This window comes from Falco peregrinus, chromosome 11 (assembly GCF_023634155.1).
Source record: "Falco peregrinus isolate bFalPer1 chromosome 11, bFalPer1.pri, whole genome shotgun sequence".
NCBI lineage: Eukaryota > Metazoa > Chordata > Aves > Falconiformes > Falconidae > Falco > Falco peregrinus.
Genome location: NC_073731.1, coordinates 33345068 through 33363504, shown reverse-complemented (window position 1 = coordinate 33363504; position 18437 = coordinate 33345068). Strand labels below are relative to the sequence as shown.

Here is an 18437-nt window from a genome sequence, read left to right as displayed (position 1 = left end):
CTCGGCTGGCGCGCGGCCCCCGGGCCCCGGGGCAGCGGCCGCCCTCCCCGCCCGGCCACCGCGGGGTGCGAGGGTGGCACCGGGGGCTGGGGATGACATAGGGGACTGGGATGGGGTGAGGGACGGCATGGGGGGACGGGGACAGCATCTAGGGCTGGGATGGGGTAAGGGGACGGGGATGGCATGTGGGGTGGTGCAAGGGGACTGGGATGGCTGGAGGGGACAGGGATGGCATCAGGGCACTCGTTCCTCAACCCTGCAGGCTCTGGCGTTAGAAGGCACACCACCTCCACCACCACATTTTCATTTTCAGTCGGAGTTTTATTGCCAGTACAGTGGGGTTCAAGCACCCCCAGTACACTCGGCCGCAGAGGCAGCAGCACCATGCGCCACTGCAGCACCTCGTGCTGCCCCAGGGAAAGGGGACAGCTGTGGCCATGAGCCCATGAGCGGAGACAGGCGCTGCTGGCTCGCCAGGGTCTCTTCTGCACCCCCAAAAGACCAAGGGGGTCTGCTCTGAACATCCACACAAACACTACACAATTCCACAGTTAGATTACAAACAGTGCAGCACATCCCCTCCAGTTCCTGCTGCCTCCGAGGTTGCTCCCATCCAGTGTACAGGGCACTGCTGGAGTGGTGCATTGCAGCTGCCCTGCCACGGCTCAGTGCAACCACAACATTCATTTATCCCAGTGAGATGCATCTGCAGGAAGCGGCACCCAAAACACCATGTACATGCAATTCATCCTGGGCCCTGCACCAACCTTGCCAAGACAAAAGCACCTGTGAGGTCCAATAAGCCATGCACAGGGTTTATTTTCATGGCTGCATCTTGTTCACCAACCTTAATCCTGACCAGCTCTACAACTATCAAACCCACCATCAGCCCTGTACCCAACTCCTGAGCCTGGCTCATCCAGATCCAGCAAATCCCATGTTGTCCTCCAGCATCCATCTTCCAACAGCCCCGGAAGCCACATGAGGCAGCAGGCTTTAACCCTGCCGGCCACAGAGGCTCTGACTCTCAGTCCATATCAGATTCCAGAGTGCTCCTGTGCTTTTGTTTCAGCAACTGGAAAGCACGGCCCAGACTTCCACACTGCATTTCAAAGCTGCTGCCTGTCAGCATCTTTGCACACACACACACAAGTTCACCTTCAACCACAGAAGTAGTAAAATAAAAATCATCACTGAAAAATGCTGACAAACAGGAAAAAACACCTGAAATCAGGACGGCAAAGAGTTCCTTCTGGCGTGAACATTTCCTACAGCGACTTCAGCACAGTACAAGCACATAGTACAGGCATATTCCAAAATGGTGCATTTTTCTCATAAAGATCATAGTGTCCTACAGAGTCCTGGTTTTCCTTCAGCAACGATCAAGTTTTACATCAAGTTGACTGCAGATGCCGTCAAATCAAGGCTTATTCTTTAGACACTGCACTCTGCACTGTCAAAAAGAACTAGTGATGGAGGGAACTGGCAGGGGGTGGGAGGAAAGGGGCCTAGTTTATGATGACCAACCAAAGGTCTCTGGAAGCCAAAAGCAGGCCCTTCAGGAGATTCTCCAAGTTGGGCTTCCAAAAACTGAGATTCCTGAAAGTCGCCTCCAAGAAGCTTCAGTAGTGCAGCCTATTGAGTGAGTCGATGTAATGAAAAGTGGCTCCCAACGCCCAGCTCGTTTCAACATTGTCAATCTTCCGGGCAAGCTGCAGGAGGGGAGAAAGCCCAAACCCAAACAAAAAAGTTAAACCACAATTCTTTGGGAGAAGGAGAAGCATGCAAGTGCAGAAGGTTATCACCACCATGGGGACAGTGTCCCTTCACCCCCAGTCACAGAGCAAGTGCTGCAGCAAGAAGGCAAATCAAGGACCAAGCTACTCGTGTGGCAACTACCGCCTTGGCACCCTCCTGCACACTTTTCCCAGCAATCCACTCTGTGGATCACCTTAAAGACTTGGCTCTTCGGGAAGCCCAGCTCTTGCAGGAGGAAGGTGATGTACGTGAGATCCATGCAGAGAAACGGGCTGCTTCCAGGGCTGATTTCCATGGTCTTGCATACTAAGGAGAAAGACAACAGTGTCTGAATGCACACTGTGAGCTCAGGCCTAGCATCAGCCCCGCTTTGAAAAACCTCAACTGAATCCATAAAACACCCCCTGTTAGCTGAGTTGTGCAGTGATGGAACCTGTGATGATGCAGGTGAAATGACATGCGCACATCAGCAGAAGCACAAAAGCTTTGTCATATTGGAAGGAAGATCAAGGCTTTCTGTCTCTCCCCTAGGACAGCTCAGTTTCTTGTATCTCTCCAGGAAAGGATGAAAAGGGCCTCAAACTTTTCTTCTATCTACTTTAAGCCTTTAAACATCTGAGCGACCTCAGGTATGTTATGTTTCTTGAGCTTAAGCACTCAAGAGATGTTGACAAAACCAAAGGGAAAAAAACCCCAGACAGACAAAAGAAAAGACAAAACCAAAATAAACCCCACTTCCTTTCTCAGAACAAGTTACACAAATGGTAGTCCAGAGAGCAGAACTGCAACAATTGTTCAGTCATTCAGAAAGTTTACCAGAAGTGACTTACCATGTCAGTTTGATCAAAGTCTCAGTTTGTGGTATTAAGAAAAGAATGTTTACATTTGTAAATCTGCATAGGCAGTTCTCTCTACAGCTGATGAAGCGACAAGCTACAAACCGTTTTTGCCCCTTTTCAGATTAAGCATATGAACAAATCTTGAGACAAAAGGAAAAATTAAACCAGATTAGAACAGGTTATGCTAACAGGATGGGAATCCCCCACATCTATTTTGAAAGCATGATTTCAAGACAGCTGTTAACTGGGAAGTTTATTAGTAATTCTTGAGAGAGTTTTGAAATACAAGTATTATATGTCTTATGTGGGCTGCAAAAGCAAGAATCAATACAAAAATGGTTGAGATTTTCAGAAACAAGCATAAGTGCTGGTGAGATGCTACGGAAAGAGGAGCTCGATATTTACTTAAAACAAAAAAAAAATCAGGCTTCTTAGCATGTCACACATTTGCCACCTGAGTATGAATTTACACACAATTACTAGCATGTGTTTGTATTTTACTTACCGTATTTAGCTGCAATTTCAAAATCACTGACAGTTAAGCTTCCTCCCTTCTCTTTATCTAAAAGAAAAAAACCCGTGGTCTTTATTTTTTTGTATAAAGGCAATTGCAGATTCAAGTCATAAAAGTTGGAAATCAAACCCTGAGTCATTGAAATCAATGACAAAACTCACACTTGCTTTAAAGGTAAAAGAACCTTTGAGAGATTCTTAATGTAGATTTAAAAGCTTCGTTTTATGAAGAACTTTTAGCTTCGTTTCCTAAAGAAACATACTTTACAGACTCTCTCACCTTGTCCCCACATTTGTGCTGCCCTGCCCTGTGATATCTGAACACAGTTAACACCTTTGACCAGAACTGACAGGGCAGTGGTGCTCTGCAACATACTAAATCTGAAATTCTTTATAAAACAAAGTGGCTGAGGAGAGGGCTGTTTGTCCACACTAGCTTTAGAAGCCATCATCTGCTTTCTACCACTGACCACCACAGCCTTCTACACACCAGCATACCACTGGAAGAGATGGGATGTATTCTGAATACATGTGGAATTATCTGAAAATGTTCATTGCATCTAAATACAATTGGTGAAGTGAAACACACAACCCAAGATCACTTCACTGCCCAATAACTTTTGTTTACCATTATGAGGACTTTTTTCTATTTTGGATTGTAGAGTTAATCAGACAACAATGATTTCTGAAATGCAGTTTGTTTAAAAATCATTACCAGAAGTTGCCCAAGAAATCTGTTTATCATTATGAGAGCTTTTTTTCTATTTTGGGCTTTAGAGTTCATCAGACAACAACAATTTCTGAAATGCAGACAGTTTGTTTAAAAACTGTTAGCAGAAGCTGCAGGTTCTATTCCACAGCCCCAGTCCCTTCTCCTATAGAAATTAAATAGTATTCAATATCCAGCTGAGACCAATGCTGCGCAGCAGTGTAACACAAGACCAAGTTCCATGACAGCTTAGCAAAGCATTGTGACATGTATAAGCATAACTATTTCTTCCATAATTTGTCATTTAAAATGAAATGAAGCCAGGAGCAACCGTACCTATAAGACCAACCTCTGCTGCACGGTCATAGTAGTAGGAGAAAGTGTAAAAATCCAAGTCTTTCACTTCCTCAGCTTTATGCACTTTTTTGTAGAGCATCTTTGCCACTTTATTAGAACAAGACTCATACAGAGGCTCACCTAAAAGGAGGCAAAGAAACCCAGCATATTATAGGCAGAGTTACGTATGCATGCAATTTGTTTAGGACCTGGCAGGGAGCAGGCTCTCTTTTGCACAAACTTCATAAGGTCTTCACAGAGAACTGAAATGTGCATTTTCTTCCAATGGCAACACCTACCATCCTCAGGCTGGGGCTAAGTACACAATAGATCAGAGATGGACCACATCATTTGAGGCAAAAGGATTCTGAAAGCCCTGTTGAGCGATTGCTCAACTCCATCTGCATTGCTACTGGCAGCTTTACTGACTGGACAGACACACCACAACAGCATAAGAGGAAAGAGCTGCAGAACTGCTTTAACAGCGCATCAAGAGGAGCCAGACAGAAGAGTAAACAGAGAATCTAGTGCCTTTGCAAGAGGCTGACAGTATATTATTTACTCTGTACTAGCATGCTGGCCTAGATAGGACGAGTGATAGATCACTATACCTGCCTTCTGTCCTTTAATTTTGTACACTATCTCAGCATGTTGCCATTCAGATTTGAAGCCAGGTGGCAAACAAGGGCTGATCAATTCCTCTCCTTCTCCTACTGTCAAAGTAAAACAAAGCTACATTAGGGAAAAACATAAGGAGTTAATTTCAGATCCCTCACCCCCAGCCCTTCTCCATATTGTCCCACAGCCTCAGCAAGGCACCTCCAAGCCCCAGTCACAGCTCGGATGTCCCACACACCACCACCCCCAAGGCTGGCAAGAATCCAGGTCTCCTGGGATCTAGCAGTGTCACCTCCTGCATTCATCTCAAGCACACCCAGCCATGGTGACAGGGCTCCACATACCACTCGGGAACCTTGAGCCCAGTGTGAAGGGGGCAGACAACTCCTCCCCCCACAACAGGGCTACGTACCCCATGCTCAGAGCCAAGACTTGAGGAGTGCCCATAACTTACAGGGTTTTCCCTCAACTCCTCCTAAAATGGCAAGCCTTGCCGACATCAGCCCAAGTCCCAGGTAACTGCAAAGGGATAACAAAGCACCTGTGAACAACAAACATCCTTCCTCTGATGCTGCACTGACAACTTCGCTGGGACATGCCAGTCTCCTCTACATGTTCCCAGTGAAATGGCTCGAGTCAGCAGCTAACACAGAGAAGGGGAACACTGTGACAACCCCCACTCATGTTACCCTTACCTAGAAGGATAATCTGTCTTTGAAAAAGCACAGGCAACAGCTGTCAGCGGTAGCCTGGCTCTTGAAGAACTGGGAATGCTGAAGTGACTCCTCTAATGTTTCTCCTACTCTCCTCAAAGGCAGCACAGCCTCTAGCATACAGAATTTACTCTTTCTGAGCCCAAATACACCCCACAGCATACGTAGGTGGGAAGAAGCTGCTTCCCTCTGCCCAAAACACTGGGAGTGGGGAAAGACAGTGAGAAGGAAGGAATGGAAAAGACAAAGTGCTATGAACAGACTGCAACTCCCACTCTCCATCCTTCTGCGCTGCTCGGTGGTGAGAAGGTAGAAGAGTTGAGAGTGAAGCTGAGCCTGGGAAGAAGGGAGAGATGCAGGGAAAGTGGCTTTGATTTTGTTCTTATTTCTCATTATCCTACTGTTTAATTGGCAATTGATTAAATTAACTTCTCTAAGTCAAGTCTGTTTTACCCATGTCAGTAACTGGTGACCTCCCTGTCCTTATCTTGACTCACGAGCTCTTTGTTGTATTTTCTTCCCCCTGACCTGTTGATGGAAGGGGAGCAATAGAGTGGCTTGGTGGGCACCTGGCACGCAGCCACCAAAGTTAATCCACCATAACGTGGCTCAGGTTTCTCTGCTTCTTCCCAGCACTCATTCGCCAGGACCTCACTCCAGCGAAACACCTAGCTCTCACTGGCTTCATAGAAAGCTTCTACATGTACAATGGGCCCTCTTTCCCACAACTAACCTGTACGAATACAGCTTGTAGGTGGTGTTAAACATCCGAAATGAAGTTGTATGGCCAGCTGGTGATGTCTGGAGAGTTGCCTGGAGAGAGAAAAAGACGTCACTGCAAGGTTTCTGCCAGCAGCAGCAAACATCAACAACACGATCTTCCAAAACATTAGGAAAAATGTGAAACAACCCTTGCAAGGTTCAGAGAGAGATGATGAATTTGCGAGTATCTGGATTTGACTGCTGATACACAAGACAACCACAAGACATGGGGCTAAAATAGTGTCTTCACATGACAGACTCTAAACTGGTTACATTTCTATTTTTATCCAACCAAACTGGTGTATAAAAGAGTTATTCTAATTAAAAAGGAATCCTTATTCCAGCTCTTAACTGCTTTTGTCAAGAAGCTACAGCAACTGCCTTGTCACATGATTCCCACTAGGGAAAACTGTGTGCAAAATAATATGAAAGCCAGGCACGCATTAACTTCCTACTCAAGTGAATTCAGCTGTGAACTTCTACAAGCCAGAGGAAAAGCACATCACTGTGCTTGCCAAAGAACAAAGGACCAGCCTGTGGCGTGAAAGGGTAATTATCTAAACCACTTTGCAGCCTCTTCCCCAAGTGCACCAGCACAGCTCTCGTGTTTGTGGGGAGCAAAGCTCGGGCAATTAAGCTATTCATGCTGCTCATATCTTAAAACCATCTCCAAGTACAGAATTTCCACATCCTGGACCCTTCACATCCCCTGTCATTCTGCTGTTAAAGAGCATGAAGTCTTGCTTAGCCCAGGCTGGGAGACTAGATACAGCATCCCCACCTGCTGCTTTTTGTGCAGCTTTACTATGAACAGGATCTCTGCTTGGGCCAGAGCCTTATGACCACATCCACAAGGCTTCCAGCTCACACACCACCTATAAAAATGCCACAACAGGAAGCTGAAATGACAAACATCATCATGTACTTTTTACTGCATAATAACAGTTGCTCCTTAGAAAACATTCATTTGCAACTGAGTGAACTCAGGAAAACCATAAACAAGGATTGAGAAGGCATCTGTGTTCTTAAAACCCAATATAGGCCAAACGTTGGACCTGAACTCATCAACAGCATTGTCTCTGAGTTCTTCATTATAAGCAGCACAGACTGAGAGTCAATGATTAAGATGCTCAGGCAAACGCTGCATTTCCCCCCAAGATTTTCACCACATGCACCACCAACCCATGCAGCTGGAGTAAGAGGACTCACAGAGCTGTGAGTGCCTCCATGATTGACTACAACAAGGCAGATGTGACCAGGTGAACTGGGTTTTTCTGTCAGAAGCATGGGCTCTTGTCACACTGACGTGTTTTCAACGGAAACAAATCTGAGCAGTTACAAATTTCTGCACCAGCATTTCCCAACAGTGTGCATGTTTGCATTACCTCGGTGCGTGGAAGGAAGGTGATCTGTGTTGATCCACCACCCAAATCAAGCATCCCTACACTTCTCTTCTGCGGATCATCTAGGCTACCTGAAATGTGTGACAGAACAGAGAAAGCCACGGTGGGCACCGTGAGAAACTGGCTAGGAACAAAACCAGTGGTAAAGAAAGAGGACAATCTAGCTCCATTTGTCAGCTGCCAGCCAGCACTAAACTATACCATTATCTACTGGACGCTTATTTTGGCTTTATCAGGGTGACCTGAAAATCTTCAAGTGACAGTTTCTCTTATTTCTCTGGTGGCTGTTCATGCCCTAATTACAGCAGCTTTGTTTATTAGGATTCCTAAACATTTTTCAGGGGATGCAAGGAACCTTTTGCAAACTCTACTCTGGTAACCACTTTGTAACACAGAGGAATGTGGTTTTCTTGGCCGCCGTTCCCTGGTACCTTAGTGATATTTTGCAGATTCCTATGGCCAGTGGGGTGACAGACTGAAAAGAGCTGGCCTAAGATACTCTGCTCTCTTGGAATTCTTCCTGCTGCCAGCCCAGAACTCTCTTCTCATTTAAACACAGTTCTTCTTAGATCCTTCAAACACACTTTCCTGACAAAGACTACAGTGTACCAAGTACCTCAGTATACCTCATGATTGCTGATGTTTGAAGTTCTCTAACCCTTCTGGTATTTCCTGTGAGCATAAAAAGCTTTAGAGCACTTGCCATATTGCTCCACACACACCGTGAGCTGACCAGAGCATGCAGACAGTATACTGCTTTACTTATTGTCAGAGAGGGCTTCAGCTTCATTTTTTCCTCACTCTTCAGCTACCCTTTTCTAACTCAGCAGCGTAAACATTTGTGGTATTTCTATGTTACAAATCTGTAAGGAAGTAGCATAGCACTTTCTTTCACTCTGTGCAGCTGCCAAGCATATCTAGAATACCCAGATTAAAAATTTAGCCAGAGCTAGCGGCAGACTCTAAAAAGGAATAAAATGCTCTGGTAGCCTACAGTGAATTGGAAGAAAGGCTACATTAAAGATCTAGGAAAAGTGATTAAACTCCGCACTCTGTCAAGTAAATGGCCGAAACCCTAATGACTTAAATAGGCCAGGCCAAAAACTTATTGCCAGATCTTTCTTTCTCCCACTCCACCCCAACGCACGAACAAATCCCATGCAGGGGCAAAAAAAAGCATGAATTTCACAGTGTTGGTCATATCTTTATGCACATGCTCATGTACACATACCTGTTAAAAAATTTATTGTGATCCAGGCTGAAATACCTAAAAAGGAAAAGATTCAGGAGACGTGCTGTTAGATCATACCATTTCATTTTATCTAACAACAGTAACAAATAAGGTGAGCCGTATTACAAGATCTTCCTGCTTTAAGCATTTTTAAGTTTTCGCATACAGTTTAACTGCACTGTCAACAAAATAATCAGCAAACCCAGACCTTGTCATCCAACAACAGAGAGAGACACCAGAGACCATATGCCAGCAGCTCCCTTGTCCCCCTTTCACAAATGGAGGACTTCTAATAAAAAGTCTCCAAAGGCTGTCTAGCTGGGACCTAAGCAAGAAGGACCTTCAAGAAAGCTGAACAGGACTGGCTCACTGAGCTCCCTGACCCACCTTGCCCCAAAGCTAGTGTTTCCACAACTGTCAGCAGCTGTCAAAACCCAAGATTAGACGGACCTTCTATACCAGAGCTTATGTGGTATTTGGAAGAGAAGCCCTGTATATGAAATGCCTGCAGAACTCTGTATTTTACAGGTCAAAAACTTAGGTGAGAAGTCACAAAGGTTTCAGTCCTTAGCTAAAAGACAAGGAAATGACTGACACTCACATTATTCATTTTCTAGGAAAATATCCACTGGTAGGCTTTTGTTTGATGTCAGACACTCGACTTTCCTTTTGAATACTTAGAATTTTCATCTTTTCAGTGTTCTAATTTTTCCTGTTTTCCTCTAAGTATTTTTGTGTGCCGTACTGTTTCACTCGTCTTCTTGATTTATAAACCTTTTCTCCCTAAATTAGATGAATTAGTGGGCCTTATTTTAACAAACCCAAATATTTATCCATGTGGTTAAAGCTCAAGGCATGCTAGGGAACATGGCCCAGTTCAACCCTTGGCTGACCCAAGGCTGTCACTACTATTAACGATTTTAAAACAACAACAACAAAAAAGAAGAATTACAATGTCTTTCTTCCATTAAGCAGTAAAAAAGAAACTCACGAACAGCTCCAAACAGCTCCAGCTTTTTTAAAGTTTGGTTTCTAAATGGATTTAAAGCATGTTTCAACATACAGTTACTTAGGATTTAGACGCTTCTTCTAATTATTTTAGATCAAGACTGATTCTGGGTTCTGTCTTCAGCATTTTTTGATAAGCATCAACTTACTTCAGCATGTACTTCCCTCTCTATAAAACGTTTTTTCAAACTGAATTCACAATCACACTTATTAGATCATTTATAATTAATATTATGACCAAATACTTCCAGAAAACTCTGACTAGCATTATCAAGAGCACAGTAGGCAAAACCAGTCCTCAACAAGCAGATATTCAGAAGCCTTTTCCAAAAGCGCTGACTGCACAGTGGCTTCCTGATGATCCCAGAGGAACTGCCTGGCACTCAGAGCCTTAAAAATCAGGACAGAGTTCAGGAGTACAAATTGGAAAACGTAGCACAAGATCTCTTTGGCAGGCACTGCCTGAGGCAGCACAAAAGCTGTGTCAAACCTGCTGCTTGTGGGTTCCCACTATGGTGAGTGGGGACTTGTCACAGTGCAGCAGGAATCTCCACGACTGCAGGAAGGCTCTCCGCAGGTTAGCTTACCTTCATCGGTTCCATTCATTATTGACACGCAGTTGTCCCGCACAAAGAAGGGGGAGGCCTGAAAAATCTCCTTCACCTGTAGTTCGCATAAAAGCTACACTCAGAGAAATTTTTTCAGTTGGGAAGCAAGATTTTTTTAAAAACTCCGAATTCACACAACTGCTCCTCTTCTTGGGCCAGATCCTGACTGCCACTCACCACTTTGTTTGAAGTTCAAGAGCCCAACAAACATCAGCCTGCGCTCTGCTATAAAAGGTCAGCAATTCACACACCAGCTGTGCAGTTTGGTCCAGAGGCAGGGATGGATGTGTGGGTTTTCAAGCATGAAGACTGCTCAGAAATGCCTTTAACAAGGGATGGACATGGACAGGGAAGGGAACCCAGAACACTTTGCTGCAGCTGGCGAGCCATAGGGTATTATATATGCATGAGAGAAGCAGAAGATGGACACCCTGGCTTTCATGAATCCCCCAGGGAATGGCATTTTTAACAAGAGCATGTTGGCTGTTAATGGTCCTTTACACTACAGCCTAATGAGGTAGCAAAGCCCAAGGCTTCCAGAGTCCTCTAAAATAAAAACTGCAGCACTTCCAGCTAAAATGCAGTGTGGAAAAGAGCAGGCCTGCTTGCAGGCAGCAGAGAACAATACAGACATTGGTTTCAACCACGTCACATTTCTTCCTTCCAATTACTGCCTAGAAAGAGTACTTACTGCACACTTAATAAACTTTTCCCACAGCCATAAGGTCTAGAACATAGTATTTTGGGTTGTTTTTATAGTATTTAAAAATATTCAACATATTTAACATGCCCATAAATACAATTTACATTCTAACCAATCAATGTAACGGAGCAACCTTGCAGCATCAGGCTGATAACATGACCAGTCAAAGAGCAAAGAGCCTATAGCAGCATCCTGGTCAAAACCACCAACAAACATGCCCAGTAAGAACAAGCCTGTGGTGACTGTTAGGAGTATCTCATTACACTTGTTAATGTTATTCATCTCCAGGCTTATCTGGAGCTGTCATCATTCCTCTCTGCTTGTACTCACGCAATTTCTCCCATCAACCCCACCAGAGATCAAGGTGGCTCTGCAGTGCTTTCAGGGTTAAATGATAGAGCGGCTCATGTACATGAAGATGAAGGACATAAAGATACCTTACACAGAAGGGACCAAATTTTGCTGTAAATTTCTGGAAACAAACTGAAAGACAAGAAATACTACCTTATCCAGCAACTTCTGAGCTTTCTCTCCCGGCAGCAACCGTAGGCCAGCTGTGGCTTTCAGGACCAGAGGAGTAAACTTCCACAGCTCCATCGGAACTTCCCTCTTCGCCACCTCCAGGAGCTCCTTTATTCCCTGGCCACTCTGTGAGCACAGAAAGAACAAAAAAAAAAAAGGCATCTTAGAAACTCTTTAGATTTGCCTTTCTTGGAAGGGTAAAAGGGTGATGAGAGGTAAGATTCACTGTAAATGTGGAACAGAGACAAATGAGTATCACAATGGCTCTGGAGAAGGTGGAGGACTCCCTATCTCCTACAGCATGAGACCTGGTGGATATAATGGGGATCAGCCAGCAACACGTCAAAACCAAACACAAAGAGTCACTTCGAAAAAGTGACAGAACTCTCTGCCACTGAATGTTTTGGCTACAAATGGTTCAAAAGCCAGTATAATGAATCCTTGGGGGGAAAAAGGACTTTGGAACCAGTAAAACACTATGAGCTGGGTGTAAGTCTGGCTCAGGAAGTCCCTAAATCCCCATGAGCCAGAAGGTAAGGGAGACAGAAGTCACTTAGTACTCAGCCTGGGTTTTTATACTATTTTCCTGAGAATACAATTGCAGTCATTTTTGGAGGAGGCTCTGCTCCAATCCAACACAGCTTTTTTGTCATTTTCTTAAGTGCATTGACGTTCTTAAGGCAGAGATAGGAAAAACATCCACTGCGCTTAATTAACAACATCACCAAGCAGAATTAGATGTGTTCTGTTCCTTGCTCCTCTGCATGCTGACCAACTTTTACTGTAGTCTTGTATCATTTGGAGACACTTCCCTGAACTGACAGTTCAGCATACTATGCCACAGCAAGACATGGTTTGCAGGGCACATCAAAACCAGAAGGACCAGGGGCATGTACTTTTACAGTAACAGAAACAAAATTACCTTTTCGACATCATCAGCATATGCAGATAGACCTGGCTTCAGTGCTTTAAATGTCTCACGGGTTAATTTGGGAGTCTCTGTTCAAAAGCAGTATTCCGCATTAAGTAGTGGTACAAACAATTTTGCATACATAAAAAGAAAACACTTTTACATATTAACATAATTATGTGCTAATGGAATTCAACTGAATTCTCTGTCTAATGAACTACCAACAGCCACCCAACCTTTAACCACAGCCCGTACTATGGAACTAACTCCTGTGAAAACCATTTTTAAGTATCATAACTGTTTTCCAGGTGCTGGTGTCCACTATATACATATTTTTCATGCACATCAGACAATCATCAGATGGGTGCAAGCTCTGTTTGAGCCCTTACACCTGCCGTGTGCAGCTTTCCAAACGGCACCGGTAACACCCCACGTTTCAGTGTGCTCTGCTGTGGCTAAACTTGACTCCAGCAAAACACACCAAGTGGAAGCTTTACCACCATTTTCAATGGCAGCAGAGGGGGTCAGACTAAGTAATTTGGAAACCTGCAGTACAGACAATTCTGTGAACCTGCAGGCAAGAGAACGTGAGGTTGACAACACCCTCCTCCTCCTGTACCCAACTACACTCCATAGTTTCCTGCAATATATTCCCAAATTGTGTTTAAAGAGAAGCAGGCAAGGAAGAAGCAAAGATTTGGGAATACACTGAAAGAAGGAAATCAACCGACTGCGTTTTAACACCTTGATAGCTAAGCCTACACTACCTCATTCTGCAAACGTAAGGTGCTCCCCACAGGCTAATCACACCATACACCACACTGCTAATCCTTAAAAGCATCCTCAGATCACTTACTAATATGGGTTCTTTCATCTTGAAGTTTCACAAATAGGAGCGACAACATCTAAACAAATGAAGCTTACAACTCCAGAGGAAAACTGGAGCTTTTCTGTACACCTGTCTCACTTCTCAGCAATGTATCTGTTCAGGTGGAATACACAGCAACTTTAATCAAACAGTGAAGTTTTGCAATTTAAATCCAACACTGAAGCCAAGGATACGCTATACCAGACTGCAGCTGGGAAGCAGCTCACTGCCAGAAACTAGAGGCAGCCAGCAACCTCTTGGTGAAAATCTGAGGAAATAAGGCAGTTTGAATTTATAATCCTCTCTTCCACCAAACAGTGTGATGAAAAACTGTTTTTCTTCAGGGTACTGTTCTAAAGGTACAGCTGCTATTTAGTTCACATTCTGACATTACAACATTTTCTGCTTGTTGACTGCTTTCATAATTTCATCCAAACCCACATGCCTGAATCATAGTACGCTTCCGGATGGCTCTCTAGAAAGAGCTGAAGCATGTTGCTTCAAGCAAGCCCTAGAAAAGGATTGTCAATAATCTGCTCCATAAGTTATGGAAGAATTAATCTATCATGCAATGAGCAGGCCATACCTTTAGGCTGCTGTGTAAATTTAAAAATATGGATGCGAGTTCCTGTGCTTCCTGCATCAAACATAATTCCATAAAAGACTGAGAGATCTGTAGTCACTGCCTGATGGTTCAGTTTGTCTCCCTTGCTCTCAGCAACTCCTTCTGTGGCTCCCACCATTGATTTGGAATCCAAGTGCCATTTTATGTACGCAACATAAATAGCTATGCATGCCAAAATCCCAAAAGCAAAGAACCGCTTTGATATCTTCATGGCTTCCATTTGTCAGATGTTTTATTTCTTCCCTTTATCAATTGCTTTATTTCTTGTCCTTCATACACAACCAGTAGCTCCCACATCACTCCTACATCCAACAGGAAAGAAAAGATATGTATTATTTCCTAAACCTCATGAAAGGGTCTGAGTATGATGGTTATTTGATAAGGAGTAAACTTGACTTGAGCATTAGTTAAATACGTAACTGTTAGTTGGTAACTAACCCTGTGGTAAGGAAGTTGGGCATGACAGTCAAATTAAGCAGTAAGTCACTGCAACAAACAGCCTAGTAAAAAAACCTTACACACAGGGGGTGACAGGCTGCTGCTGGAAAGTAAAAGAATTTATGCCAGCAGTTCCTGCAGCATCTGGAGTAAGGCAGATATCAGCTACTGTCTTCAGTGCTCAAATCTATCTCTACTATGCCAGGAAAACCTGCAGTTAAATGCTTACACTTACCCCAGTAGGACAACATAGACTCCTGCATTCAAAAATCTGGGAATCATCTGTGAATCGCTTGCAAAACTGGACCTAGCAGCAAAATCCCTCTCTCCTGTGTTGCCTGTCCTAACCATCAAATGCCTTCATAGCTGCTGGATGCCTGCAAGAGTGTACACCACTTTCCCAATGGTTCAGAAGGAACATATCCATCATCCTTCAGCACGTCACAATCTACAGCTAATTTTAAGACATGAAGCTGCAGAAAACTTTTCCCCATTGCTACTGAGGCCTAAGAAGGAACAGAGTAAGAAGAGTTCAGAGAACCTAAATACAGTAACTGAGGTGGGAAGGGACCCATCCAACCTCCTGCCCAAAGCACAGGCAGCTATAGGGACCGGCATGTTGCTCAGGGCTACACGCAGCTGCATCCTGAAAACCTCCCAAGGATGAAGATCGTGCACCCTCTCTGGGCAACCTGAATCATTTGCAGTTGCTGCCGTTAGTTCCCACATGGTGAAGGAGGTCCCAGAAGACTGGACAATGGTGGTTTAGTCAGCATTTGAAAGGCAAGAGGGAAGAATCAGGAAATTAAGTGTGACACATGCACCCCCAGCTCCAATACCAGGGAAGAAACCACAGCAAAACACAAAGCAAGAAATCTACAAGCACTCACATAACATCATCCAATATGATTAAAAAACAGTATGCAAATTACATATTATCTTTCCTTTTTTGATAGTGCAATGAAGAACAGAAAGCCAACCAATTGATGAAGTTGACTTAAACAAGGTTTTGACATGTGTAACCTCATGCTATGGATTCAGGAGGTGTACAGAAGGCATGAGGGGGAGGAATCTAAATTCAAGGTGATTACAGCGTATCGCCAAGAAAGGGTAAGGCAAAATATTATAAAACCGGAGGCAAGCAAAACCACAGGCACGGATACACGAGAACAGACCAGCCCAGGGGAAAGGCACCGTCGGTCGCCATGGCGCAGCGGGGAAGCGGTGGCGCGGCGATGCGAAGCCAGCCCGGGCCCCGGCAGCACGCAGGCGGGCGGCGATGGCCGCTCCAGCGCCCGGTGCCGCAGGCCCGGCAGCACCGCGGGCAGCCAGCAGCGGTCACGGGCAGCAGCCCGGGCGCCACCAGCCGGAGCGGGCAGCGGCGGCACCGCGGGGGCGGGGAGGCTGGCGGGAGGCGGGGCACGGAGCGGCGCACACGCCGCTACCGCCTCCGCCCGAGAAAGGGTCGGGACGGCCCCCCCGCCCCCGCCGGGGCCGCCGAGAGCTGCCGCAAGGGAGGAGCTTCCCTCAGCGCGGCCCAGGGTGGCAGCGGCTCTCGGGCAGGTACCCGCCGCGGCAGCCGGGCCCTCACCCACGGGGGACCCCTCGCCCGCGCCCTCCGCGACTCCCGGCCGGTCCCGCTGCCCGCACTCACCCCACCGCCAGCCCCGCCACGGCCACGCCGCTGCCCCGCCCCGCGGGCTGCCGCCCCTCGCACTGCGCAGGCGCGGGGCGGGCGGGCGCGGCGGCCCCGCCCCCCCAGAGGTGGTGCGTTGTGGCCGCCCCGGGAGCGGGAGCGCCGCGGCCCGGTGCCTTCCGTGAGGCGCCGCCCCGGGTGCCACATGGCGGGTTGTTAAGCACACACACCCAGCGCAAGACCTGCAGAGCCTCTTGGTAGCGCCGACGTGAGGAGAATGTGCTTAAAAAAGGGCTAAATGCCGCACAAACAGAGATGTGAGGAAAAGGTGTGAGAGAAACAGTCCCCCGGGTGAGGGTGGAGGCGCCGGGTCCCGCGGAAGGCAGCCGCAGGGCAGGCCGGGCCTGTGGGAGCGGAGGCCCACTAGCCCTGGGACAAGGCCGCCCAGAGGTGCCTGCAGCCCTGCTAGGCGCCCTCTGCTCCCCCTGGGAGATCCAGTCCTGGCAAGAGCTCTTCACCTGTGAGTCTGGTCCGGTTCTGAGTCAGAAAGCGCTGGTAGGTGTGAGCAAAGGACACCCTTGGGTAGCTACTTGGGCTTTTTCTCCATACTTGGTGTTCCTCTAGCAGTTTTTCTGCTTGAGTAATTTCCTTGATGGCTCTTCTTCCACCTACATAAATTTGTCTTTCACCAGCTAGAATTACTCCTGCAGCAGCTTGTTGCTCCACCCAGTCTGGAAGAATGAGGAGAGGCCCTTTGGGAGAGAGGATGTGTGAGCGAACAGCAGCAAACAAACATGAGGCGTGAAGATAAGAGATGGAGACTGCCTTGCTGTCACTCCTGCAGCTCCGCAGGCATTTGTGCCGACAGACCCCACTGTAGGAATGAGCGCAGAGTTTCTCAGGGTGTCACTTATTCCAGTGACCCTCTCATAGCAGTGTTTGAAAAGTGAATTAGTCATTTTTTCCCATTCCTGCGGATAGCAGGCATTTTTCAAGTACTGGTTACTGTTCAAATCAAACTCCCTGTTTTCCCCAGGTAAATGAAACTGATCTTTCCAACTATTTTTCTGTTTTAATGTTGTTCAATTATATTTAAAAGAAATCACACTGTTAATGGGAGAATACTGCAAAGGAAGATGAAGGCACAAAGACTTCAAATCTTTAAGATCTGTGGCTCCCTCATGACATGATTGCAACAGAATCTATATTTAGCATCTAGGTCTCCTAGTCCGTAAGCGAGACCCTGGCACTTAGTGTAGTTTCTCCACAGAAACCTGTCTGAGTCTGCAAGCAGCTTGGAAAAAAACAGCTGAGAGTGCTCTGGTAATTCTGTAGGTGTTAATCCCAAAATATCTGCTGTAGCACTCCTGTTGGTCACAGCATCTCAGGAGCTGTAAACCCATTGGCAAGAAGGTAGACAAGAGAACTTCAGCAAAGATGCAACCTGACTGCTGGGTAAATGCCCTTTATCTCTGGGACTCATAGGGAGATGACACTTGCAGCTGGACATGGGTGATTGGTCTTGGTGGTCTGCAGTGTGGCATCACCATATTCTGACCCAAAATATGAGATGCTGACATTAAAAATTGTCAGGTTTTCTGGTTATTGCTGTAGCAGCTGTAGCACAGCAATGCTTAGTGGCAGTGTGAAGGTTAATTAAATGCAAATAAGATGGTTTTCAGGTAGCTTTCGTCTGTCTGAGTGATCCCCTTTTGGTGAAACAACAAAAAATGGGGTAGTGAGTTTCAGGCCACGGAGCTACCCAGGCCTGGAGTTGTCCTTTAAAGTGAAAGACCAGGGAGCCCCATCTCAAACCCTGTGGTTGTCGCAGGGATTTTGGGCTGCTGTGAAAATTCCCACCAAGGAGAAAGTTTCCCAAAACCCAGAACAGGACTTCAGTCCCTCACACTTAAAAATACACTCTTGTCTGAGCTCGTTACAACGGGGAGCCTGCTACATGAACAGCTTATTTCTTCTTTCAGTTTTGCAAGAAAACAGGAATACTTCTGGAAGAGTTACTCAAGTTCAAGGACTACTTGCTATTTTTTCAAGACAGAAGATTTATGCGATATCCTAAGATGTTTTTAGGTTGTATTTAGGTGTTTTCCTTAGCAATATAATGTTTTTCAGTCCTAATGAAGGATGCTCCTGTCACCAATTGCTATAAGATGCAATTAAAGAGCCATCAAAACAAGGTGGTCTTCCCCCTTTTCCACTAGGCCCTCATGGAAAACAGG

The 18437-nt window shown here is 45.9% G+C and overlaps 1 protein-coding gene across 5 annotated transcripts; it reads right to left on the bottom strand.

Annotated features, from left to right (window-relative positions):
• Positions 1-300: 300 nt before the first annotated feature.
• Positions 301-16277, bottom strand: ENTPD6 (ectonucleoside triphosphate diphosphohydrolase 6). 5 transcript variants are annotated; one of them, XM_055816363.1, is made up of 14 exons: positions 16219-16277; positions 14088-14428; positions 12646-12722; positions 11706-11849; positions 10478-10553; positions 8883-8918; positions 7634-7722; positions 6220-6299; positions 5228-5292; positions 4767-4868; positions 4156-4296; positions 3103-3159; positions 1952-2064; positions 301-1712 (listed from the first exon to the last, which is right to left on the bottom strand). In XM_055816363.1, the coding sequence occupies exons 2-14, from the start codon at positions 14344-14346 to the stop codon at positions 1623-1625; spliced, it is 1329 nt and encodes a 442-aa protein (XP_055672338.1). In that variant the 5' UTR covers positions 14347-14428; positions 16219-16277; the 3' UTR covers positions 301-1622. The 5 variants fall into 5 exon arrangements, with proteins under 5 accessions (XP_055672338.1, XP_027649891.1, XP_055672341.1 ...); XM_027794090.2 differs by lacking the exon at positions 16219-16277 and adding an exon at positions 15740-16130; XM_055816366.1 differs by lacking the exon at positions 14088-14428 and having other exon boundaries at positions 16219-16246.
• Positions 16278-18437: the final 2160 nt, after the last annotated feature.

Bases quoted from the DNA above. Each gene is read 5' to 3' on its own strand.
- ENTPD6 (XM_055816363.1), bottom strand. From the start codon at position 14,346: ATGGAAGCCATGAAGATATCAAAGCGGTTCTTTGCTTTTGGGATTTTG. The intron at 7,723-8,882 runs GTATGTGTACAT...CACACATTTCAG, and splicing joins CACAATAAATTTTTTAACAG to GTAGCCTAGATGATCCGCAG. The intron at 4,297-4,766 runs GTATAGTGATCT...GCCTCCTTTTAG, and splicing joins AATTAAAGGACAGAAGGCAG to GTGAGCCTCTGTATGAGTCT.